The sequence below is a fragment of the Podarcis muralis genome, chromosome 13 (genome assembly GCF_964188315.1).
Source record: "Podarcis muralis chromosome 13, rPodMur119.hap1.1, whole genome shotgun sequence".
NCBI classification, from domain to species: domain Eukaryota; kingdom Metazoa; phylum Chordata; class Lepidosauria; order Squamata; family Lacertidae; genus Podarcis; species Podarcis muralis.
The window spans coordinates 18,699,424-18,709,766 of record NC_135667.1 but is presented as its reverse complement, the minus strand read 5'-3'; the positions used below and the strand labels follow the sequence as shown (position 1 = coordinate 18,709,766).

At 50.1% G+C, this 10,343-nt stretch overlaps 1 protein-coding gene across 2 annotated transcripts; it reads right to left on the bottom strand.

Annotated features, from left to right (window-relative positions):
- LOC114582395 (suppressor of cytokine signaling 3-like) lies at positions 1-8,669 on the bottom strand. Of its 2 annotated transcripts, none has more exons than XM_028703387.2 (2): positions 8,309-8,669; positions 1-789 (listed from the first exon to the last, which is right to left on the bottom strand). In XM_028703387.2, exon 2 carries the CDS (start codon positions 736-738, stop codon positions 124-126), a length of 615 nt encoding a protein of 204 aa, XP_028559220.1. In that variant the 5' UTR covers positions 739-789; positions 8,309-8,669; the 3' UTR covers positions 1-123. The 2 variants fall into 2 exon arrangements, with proteins under 2 accessions (XP_028559220.1, XP_077773185.1); XM_077917059.1 differs by lacking the exon at positions 8,309-8,669 and adding an exon at positions 3,855-3,877.
- Between the last annotated feature and the right edge of the window lie 1,674 nt (positions 8,670-10,343).

Here is a 10,343-nt window from a genome sequence, read left to right as displayed (position 1 = left end):
TCCCAGTATACCAGTTGGTTTATTCCACAAAGATAATGATAAACAGGCGCCCCCCAGCAATACACTGTGCAGACAGGCCTGCTTATGTACTGTACAAGGAATGTTAGGAAGGGAACGAGCCTTTCAGGTGCACAGCGAGTTCAAGAGTCCCTGCGGTACTGGCAGCCCCTGCAGCTGGGCCCTGGCATCGCCTCTGCCCCTCATACTGGCACGCACTGCCCGGCGACTCAGCTCTTGCAAGGTGGGCACTTTGCAGCAGAGAGGATGGGCGAGGGCCAAAGGCACTGGGGGCTGCCCCTCCCTCTCCAGGTAGCAAGGCCCCCCTTCTACTGCTCCCAGGCACAGATAGTGCTCTACTAGACGGACCACACAGTGGAAGGCCGGGGGGTGGCCAGCGCCTGGCAAAGCCTCCAGGTGGAAAGCTGAGCCCTGCTGCTGGATGCGCAGGTTGGTGATGCCCGTGTTGGTGCGGACGCTCAGGGTGAAGAGGTGGTGGTGGTCGGAGGAATCTCGCACGAGGAAGACGCCGGGCGGCTGGGAGGTCAAAAGGCGCTTGGCTTCGGCCCCAGACAGGCTGCCCCAGTAGAAGCCGCTGGCCTCGAGGCGTTCCAGGGCGCTTTCCACCCGCTCAAACTCCCCACAGAAACTCTTGAAGTGGTAGGAGGTTGTGGCCGTGCCCGTCATGGCCGCCGCAGCTGGAGCAGGTGCTGGCGGGCAGCACCAGCACAGGGGGACCATTGCGCCTCCAGTTGGCCGGGAGAGACGCTCAGTCGGTTACCGGAGCAGCATCTGAAAAGGAAGGCAGAGACGGTTCATGCATCAGGAACCTGCCGGCTTTCAAACTCCAGCTGAAAGGTGCAGGTCTCTCCCCTGGACTCATGTCTTATTTGCTCGAGACAAAGCATAAAAGCAGAACCAAGAAACTTGGGAAATAGGTCTATTTCAATATGCACCTAAATGGAGACATGCTAACTAAAAATGCTTCATATTATTCCTGTGCATTTGCTGTGAAAGATCTCAGAGCAGCACAACTGAACAAAGCAGGTTTAGCAAAGTTTGTTTGAAAAGTAGCTTTGACACTTTATCCCAAGCAGAGCTTTTTTTGGTTTGAGAGCCACATTCACCCTTGGCCAAAAACTTCCAGGTGTTGTCCATCAGTGGTGTGTGTGTTTGTGTGTGGCCACCTCACACACTTGCAGACACAAAACTCCATGCAGATTAGCTGAGATGGGAGGTTGTGGCCAGCAGATCAATCTGCCAACTGGGCAGGAGGTGGTTTGCAACCTAACCAGGGCACTAGGTCTCTCTGCCCACTCTAGTGCTGTACCTAATTTTTATTTTTATTTTTTGCCACGTCATCAAAATTGGTAAGGCCTTGGGGGACGGACAGAAAAACCCCCTCTTTTGCTGACCAGATCAAACCAAGGATGTTGTGTTGACATTCCAGTGCACCAAGCTGGAGCACTTGGCTTCACAGCTTTCAACTTCTTGCAGGAAGCCTTAGCTATGTTGTCCAGTGTTTGCTGGGCTATGATTGAGCAAACTCAGCTCTTGCACAAGCCTTTGCCACTAGTAGCTATGGGAATCATCCATGAAAGTTATACCCAGAAGAACAAAGGCAAATTTGGGTGCCCAGATATCAAAGCAGGGAGGACATATTAGGATCCTGAGTGATATCCAATTAGTCATACAGGGAATACACCCATTAAAATCAATGACTTGTATCCAACTAAGTTCTACTCAGAGGAGATATGATAATCATCTTCAGATATCTAAAGGGCTGTTAACATGGAAGATGGAGCAAACTTGTTTTCTCCCGCTCCAGAGATTAGGACTGGAACTGGTGGATTCAAGTGACAAGAAAGGAGATCCTGACTCTACAGGAATAACTGTCTAACACCAAGCACTGTTCAACAGTGGAACAGACTCCCTTGTATTGGAAGGTGGCAGACTCTCCGTGGAGGTTTTTAAGTGGAGGCTGGGTGGATGCCTTAGCAGAGATTCCTGCATTGCAGAGATGATCTTTGGGGTCCCTTCCAACCCTACAATGCCATCATTCTAAGAAGCAATGTTATTTCCCCCACAGTATCATCGTCCAGGGGATTGTATATCCAAAAGAGGAACAGGCTGCAGGGACGAAGCATTGAGAAGATGCTCTTGTAGGAACCTCTTATCTGCAGTGTACAGTGGTGCTCTCCCTTCCACTGCCTCACCCCTCTCCCACCTTGTTCTGCTGACACATCTCCAAAGCTTTTCCTGTTACTAAACTGGACAGAAGCATAGAAGACTGTTTGATCTCGCAGCAGATCTGGTTGTGTGATTACTTGGAACTAATGGCTGTAGCTCAAACATAGCGGTGGATGAGCTGTGTTGCTCTCCTTGGGTGCCAAGCTGAAGAAGGGGTGTGTGTGTGTGTGTTGTTGTCCAGCTAAGTTCAGAGTTTGTTGACTGTTCTGTCTACACTGCTGGGGCAAAATCATTGACAGGTAGCTCCGGGATCTTTTCATGAGCATTTCTGGGAATGCCTGGGAGCAACAAGGGCATGTTATACTGTCAGGTTTTGCAACCTTGCACAAGCTACATAACTTGGCAACCCTACAAAACCAGCCACAGAGGGGAGTGCTGCAGGCATCCCTCACCCAAAGATGCTATTTATACTAGAATGAGGCCTGCTTAAAGAGTTGGGTTCAAATCCCTCTACTGAAATCACATCTACACCATACATTTAAAGCACATTTACAGTAGTTCAACAGGTGGCTTCCCCCAAAGTCCCCAGGATTCTTTGGGGAAAGGCAGGTGCTTTAAATGTGCTAAACATTTAATGATATGGATATGACTGGTCATAAAACGATTTTGTAAGAGGCACGTAAAGGTAAAGGTACCGGTAACCCTGAGCGTTAGGTCCAGTCATGTCCGACTCTGGGGTTGCGGCGCTCATCTCGCTTTATTGGCCAAGGGAGCCAGCGTACAGCTTCCGGGTCATGTGGCCAGCATGACTAAGCCGCTTCTGGCGAACTAGAGCAGCACACGGAAACGCCATTTACCTTCCCGCCGGAGTGGTACCTATTTATCTACTTGCACTTTTGACGTGCTTTCGAATTGCTAGGTTGGCAGGAGCTGGGACCAAGCAACGGGAGCTCACCCCGTCGCGGGGATTCAAACCGCCGACCTTCTGATCGGCAAGTCCTAGGCTCTGTGGTTTAACCCACAGTGCCACCTGCTTCTATGGTAGTCAAAACAGCATACTGGTCCTTGATGGATGGAAAACTCTCCTTCCTTTGGAATGCAACACTCACCAGAGTTTGGGGTGGAGATAGGGAGCCATACAAGGAATCTCACAGCGAGCTGGCAGTGAAGTCTTGGGGTGGGCTGTAGCGGTTCACCTAGTACCACCTTGAGAGTCTACTACCCAAAATAGCACTTGTGGGGCCTGGTAAATATAAGCCTGTTTGATCCCAAAATGTTTTTGTCTTTTTATAAGTAAACACCTGCTGCAAAGCCTTTGTAACTGTTATTTCATGAAAAGGAAACATACTCTGCAACTTCCTACTTCCTGGGAAAGAGGAAGCAAAGACCTTTTTTTGTCACTTTGGAAAGGAATCACTGTTATGTTCATTGCACATTCTCAAGTAATTTGAACTGTCCAGCTGTCTAGGATTTCCCACGGATTTGCAAACTGCACACATTAAGTACCCCAAAGTTGTTGCCCATCTCAGAACAATATATGCTGGTGCCCTCTAGGTCTGAACCTCCTGATAGTCTCCTATAATAAGGAATCAACGACTACTCAAGCGTGGATTAGACCAGGGTTGCCATATTTTTGGTTCCCCTCTGGTGGGCGTCATATACCGTACCTCTGCCAGCTGTGTGTGGGCAGAAATTCAACAGGTGATGCTTTTCCTTGAAAGAGCTGTAGTGATAGGGAAACTTCACCCGATGCGTATCTGCTTGCGAGCATAAAAAGGAACAACAAGGTCTGAACCCCCGTTTTAGAGCTAATATGCAGGCTCCGCCTGGTAAAGCCTCCTCAGGAAGCTGAAGGCTGCACATTTGACAAGTTTCCCCACACCAAAACATCCCTGCATACAGAAATCAAGAATCATTCCCCCATACTGAAGTGGTACAGCCCCAAGAACACATCAGGCTGCAGCGACCATTCTGCTGCTGAACACCATCTTGGAAGATCTTATCATCCCACTGTAGCTGCTTCCCGAGACCCTCTGAAAAAGTTAGGGGGAGGAGACTAAGTGGGATGGGTGTGGTTAACTTGCTTTGGGGGGGGCGGGAGGGAAGCTATGCTATGCCAGTGTTTACAAAGAACCTCTGCCAGAAAAGTGCTTTTGGAAGCCTTCATTCCCACAGCAGAATCGACGTGGCGAATGCTGCTCCAGAAAAATAAAACAATATATGGAATTTCTTCTTATTATTTTTTTAAAGGAGGCATCTGTGAATAATACTGAGAGGGAGGGTGGGGATTTATATTACATTAGAGCACAGTTCTGTTGTTCAGATACACGAACTTGGATGTGGCAGCAGGATTCTAGTACAGTACCCTGTTCCCCAATCTCTCCTGAAAAAAAATTGAATTGAGTGGTGCTTTCTGCACCTATCATTCTTCAGGCAGAAATCACGCCCCCCCCCCACCAAAGCACCCTGTAAAGGCTGGCAGGGCTGTGATGAGGTTCTGATGCAGAAATAAAACCTCCATACCCACACACAAACATTGGGAATTTAGTCATTCCCAAACTGTAGAGTCGATACAGGTGGGCCCATGCGATACGGGGGTTCAAACCTTTTTCTAATGCCCCCTAGTGTTTGAAGCCAGGTAATGAATTCAATTCAGGTAATGAATTCAATTCAATTCAGGGACGCGGGTGGCGCTGTGGGTAAAAGCCTCAGCGCCTAGGGCTTGCCGATCGAAAGGTCGGCGGTTCGAATCCCCGCGGCGGGGTGCGCTCCCGTTGCTCGGTCCCAGCGCCTGCCAACCTAGCAGTTCGAAAGCATCCCTAAGTGCAAGTAGATAAATAGGGACCGCTTACTAGCGGGAAGGTAAACGGCGTTTCCGTGTGCGGCTCTGGCTTACCAGAGCAGTGATGTCACGCTGGCCACGTGACCCGGAAGTGTCTCCGGACAGCGCTGGCCCCGGGCCTCTTGAGTGAGATGGGCGCACAACCCTAGAGTCTGTCAAGACTGGCCCGTACGGGCAGGGGTACCTTTACCTTTACCTTTTAATGAATTCAAGGGAAATTGAATGCATGCGTGTGAGAGAGCTCTAGGTTACTGTGTAGGATACTCACCTGGGGAAATAAATTAATTTAAGACTACTTTATCTAGAGTTGATTTGGGCAAAAAGAATTGATTTGGAGAAGGGCCTGTGAGAAATCAATGGGGATAAATGAATCTGAAGAGGAACTGAGTAGAGACAACCTCTGTTCCTAAATTAACTGAAAAATTTATCTGGGGTGATTTGGGTGAGAAATCTGTGGGTGGGTTTTTTTTGTTTTTAAGGGGGGAGGGCTGTCAGCTTAGTGGTTGGAGCACCCGCAGAAAGTCTCAGATTCAATCCCTAGAGATGTTCCCATCTCTACATATACATTAGCACATGGAAACGTTATGCTAATGTTTGCCTTTGTGTCCAGGCCTTGAAATGGTTAAGTTACCCATCAATGTCCCTGCCAACTTGGGTGCCGCAAGCAAACAGTGGCTGCCATGGGGCAAGTCTTTGTGCCAGAGGTCCAGCTGTCTCCCTCGGCAGCAGGAACAGGGGGTGAAAGGCTTGCCACATTCTGAAGAAAGGGAAGCAAAACACATGACCGCCTAAAGTGGGGCAGGCTGCGAGCCCATTAGTGTCCAGAGTCTAAAATTACCTAAGCACAACACTATGAAGAAACTGCAAGCCCTGCCATTAGGAAACCAGGGAAGGGGACATTGGCCAAAGCATAAGCTTTGGATTGAGATGGTCCCACAGTCAACCCCTGATAAAAGGTAAAGGTACCCCTGCCCGTACGGGCCAGTCGTGTCCGACTCTAGGGTTGTGCGCCCATCTCACTTAAGAGGCCGGGAGCCAGCGCTGTCCGCAGACACTTCCGGGTCACGTGGCCAGCGTGACAAGCTGCATCTGGCGAGCCAGAGCCGCACACGGAAACGCCGTTTACCTTCCCGCTAGTAAGCGGTCCCTATTTATCTACTTGCACCCGGGAGTGCTTTCGAACTGCTAGGTTGGCAGACGCTGGGACCGAGCAACGGGAGCGCACCTCGCCACAGGGATTCGAACCGCCGACCTGACGATCGGCAAGTCCTAGGCGCTGAGGTTTACCCACAGCGCCACCCGCGTCCCCTGGACCCCCACTTAAAAACATCGGGTAGCAGGTGATGGGAAAGGCAGTAGGTAGATCTACATCCTGGATGGATCAGCAGCCTGACCAGGCATAGGTCAGCTCCCTATGTTCTTTTTCCCCCCAGAAAAAAAGAAAGTAAATGATTGACTGTTTTTGTGAGCCAGAAGTACCCATCCACAATAAGGCTGCCTCTCTGAGTGAGTCGCTGCTCTAGCTTTCCAGTCTTTGCTGGAGGAGAGAAATCCGGCTTGGATCAGCTGTGCTAGCAGCTTCCAGTCATACAAGAACTGCTGTCAGATGGGTGTTGCCTGCCATATCTCTGTGTGAGTCGGTGCTCTGGGTTTTCCTTCTGCCTTGGGTGCAGTTGGACAATTCACTCCCAAGGGGGGGAGGAGGGAGGGAGCTGCAGAATGGTCCCCTGGAGGAGGTTACCTGTTGAATCTCTGCATGGGTTTAAATAGAGTCCTTGATGGTTAACAAGAGGCACATAGGAACATTCTTGGCACCGGTGATCTTCTTCTAAGGCAGTTTGACTCCGAGTCCCACACACCTTTTTCTCTATACTTAAGGAAGAGTCTCCTCAACAGCGGCATTGCAATGGCAGAACACCCTGCCAAGCTGGCCACACCTCATTGCCTTTCTTTCTCTCTTTCTCTTTCTTTCTCTCTTGTTAGCAAAACTTTTTTGCAATCGCTTTGGACTTGAAGGCTTTAGAAAAGGGGATCACATTTAAAACGGAAGGCTTAAGCATGGGCATAAGTTTCCCACTTAAATAAACAGGACTTAAATATGCACATCTTGGGTTGGGCTGTAGGAACATAGTAAAAAGCCTTAAACACAGTCAGACAATTAGTCCGTCTAGTTCAGTCTGAGCACCATTAGCAGTGGTTTTCCAGGGTCTCAGACACGGAACATGCCCAGCCGCACCTGAACCAGGGAACCTTTTGCAATGCAAAGTAGCTGCTCTTCCTCTGAGTTGCAGTCTTTACCCCAAAAGGCCCCTCCTTTTCTCGCTGCTCTTAATTACATGTTATTGTCTCCTTCATTTTTCAAGCAGCAACAATGCCTTCAGGATGGTTTACGGAAAGGCAATCAATACCTATTTTGATGGTGGCGATAACAAATAACGATGATGTTGATGATACTAGGGATAGAATTCCACAAAACAGCATAGAAACACTGTTCATCTTTACAAGGGGAATATGTGGAAATAAGCTGGGGCTTCCAAGCAAGGTTTTGCTATGGTTCGAAAACCAACTCCTAAATAAATTTTCTGTTGGGTTGGCTGAATTTAAAAATCCTGCTGATTTTCCACTTCCCTCCCAATACTCCCAGTTGTGCAATCCCACTAGGTTTTTTTAAGGCGTGTGTGGTGGAAATGGAAAAGTCCTGAATGTAGCAAGTTGGCTGTGCGTATTGTTTTGTTTTAATTACAACAGCCACAAAGATAGAACATTACAGTAATATCCTCCAGAAGTCAGCTCTCAAAAGCAAAATGTTAAATGTTTTGGAAGTTTGCATTTTCTTTGATTTTATTTTTTTTTTGGTCAGATTTCCAATTTGTACAGATTCTAGTCCTTGTTTACCCCCCCCCCCCAACCTAAACCACCTATATTATAGGCTTTGCCTATAATCTGGATTCCCCTGATTTCCCTAAATAATTAATAACCGTCATAATAATTAATCCTTTATGACGAGGATACAAAATTAAACTTGGAGAAAGTTATTTCTCCCCGGCTGACTAGCGCCCGACACGAAAACCACCACAATAGTGCTGGAGCCAAAGTTACCAGGCACTGACTACTCCTCGCTTCCAGCTCTGGGCGGGCTGGTCCTGTCTCCTCGTCGTCTTCTCCCCACCTTCGCAATCTCAGCCCTGTCCCCCACTTCTGGCATCAACAATATAAAACAGGGAGTGGGATGGGGGTTATTAATGCTCTCGCCGTCGTCGTTATTTTAAACTCACTTACCTTTGGCGGCGTGAAAGCAGCGAGGTGCCTGTGTGTGTCTCTCCAAGAGTGGAAGAAAAGAGAGGGAGGGAGGAAACCGGTGGGGTGGGGGTGGGATCAAAATTTAAAAATGCTCTCCCCTTCGCGGGATCCTCTGGCGAAACCGAGCCCAGTCCGATCGCCTGCCTTTGCCATACTTGCAACGCCGGCGAGGGGGGCGGGTTGTGGTCGGGAGGGGGAAGCGGTGCGCCGAGCAGAGTCTGCAAACGCCCCGCGCGCCTGGGGCGCACCGGATGGGAGGCTTGTTCCCAGGCTGGGCCAATTAATCTCTCCCCCCCCCCGCACCCCCCCTCCCCGGCACACACACACACACACACACACCGGATACCTCCCGGATTAGGACTACTCAAGAGGAGTCGAAAGTGGTGGAAGTTGCTCGGGGCGGAGGAGGAGGGGGGAGGAGTGAGCGCGCAGAAAGGCCGACCGATCCGTTTCCTTTCGCCAAGAATCGCAGCGTCTTTCTGGTTTCCTGGAAGTGCGTGTGAATGTGCGCGCGCGTTTCTGAAGCGCTTTTCCCGTTAGCGGAGTAAAGCGGGGCTGGCCGGCGGTGGGAGGAGGAGGAGGAGGAAGAGAGCGAGAGCCGGTGAACTCGCATCTCATGTCAGCGTGTGGCTGCTGCTGCTGGCTGCATCGTGCTGGGAGCTGGAGGGACGGAGAAGGGCGGGAAAGAGCTACAAGAATAATATTTGAGCTGCTCCGGTTCCAAGAGGAGCTTGTCTAGTTCACGGGGGAACTGACACGCTGGGGGAAAGAGAGGCTTGGATTCCTGGTGCCTGTGTGTGGCTGGGGTGGAGTGTGGCAAGAGTATTTATTTTTATGAATGGTCAGAACTTTCATTGGCCGCCGGAGGTGGCTGGCAGGCTCCTGATTGGCAGGAAGTGGCTGTGTAAACCCCGCTAGGCTCCCTCCCCCTCGCCCTCCCCCTCCTGCCTTTTTTTTTTTCCTGGGTGATTCCTGGAAGTGTGGAGGGGACTGTTGGTAAGGAGGAGGGGAAAGCGAGCTGGTCCCCGCCTATCCCTGCTGCAGAAGAGGGAAGAGAGGTTGGGTAAGGTGATCCAGGGGCTTGCAGGGAGATCCCGCGGGCCGAAAAGCAAAAAAACAACAGCCACGCGAGACCCGTTTAACCCCCTCGCGGCCGGGCTTCCCAAGAGACGAAGCAGGAAAACCTTCCCCCAAGTGGCCGCCACGGCTCCCGCTCCAGCCACCCGCCAGCCGCCTTCACTTTGCACATGAGGTTGCCCTCTGCACATGGGCAGTTTGCACTGACGCGCGTGCACGGAGCAGGAGTTTTTGTTCGTGCGCACCTATTAGGCGGTGTAGGTAGAGCGTCCTGTGCGCGGAACATGGAGAGGAACATCCAATGAGAGCTGGTGTAGCGCAGCGGCTAAGCGACGGGTCCGCGGGCCACAAAGCTCCCGGTTCGAATCTCGGCTCTGCCGTGAGCTAACCGTTAGGCGGTCTTACCCAGGCACTGACTTCCACCCGCCCCCATCGCTCCCTGTAAAATAGAGGCCGAGGCTGTGAACTCAGAGAGGAGAGATGGTAATAATAGTGACTTGGCTAACAGAGTTGTTAAAGGGGTTAGAACTGCTTGGCGCACGGAGAAACGCTCTGAACACTTGGAAGCGCTATAGATAGTATTTTACTGCCGAATATCAGCACTGGTTTTGCTTTCTGAGTTCGTAGGCTGGTTGTCTCTTAAGTTTATTGCAGTTTTATAGGGATTTTTAATGAAGCATCTCATAAATATAATAATACAAATGTGTTATTGTTATTGCTACTTACTACTACTACTACTACTACTGCTAAGGGGTGTATAGTAAAATATAAAGGTCCGTATAGTAAAAGCTATGGTTTTCCCAGTAGTGATGTATGGAAGTGAGAGCTGGACCATAAAGAAGGCTGATCACCGAAGAATTGATGCTTTTGAATTATGGTGCTGGAGGAGACTCTTGAGAGTCCCATGGACTGCAAGAAGATCAAACCTCTCCATTCT

What these genes read in the sequence shown, in the direction of transcription:
- LOC114582395 (XM_028703387.2), bottom strand. Translation starts at nt 738, where the DNA reads ATGGTCCCCCTGTGCTGGTGCTGCCCGCCAGCACCTGCTCCAGCTGCG.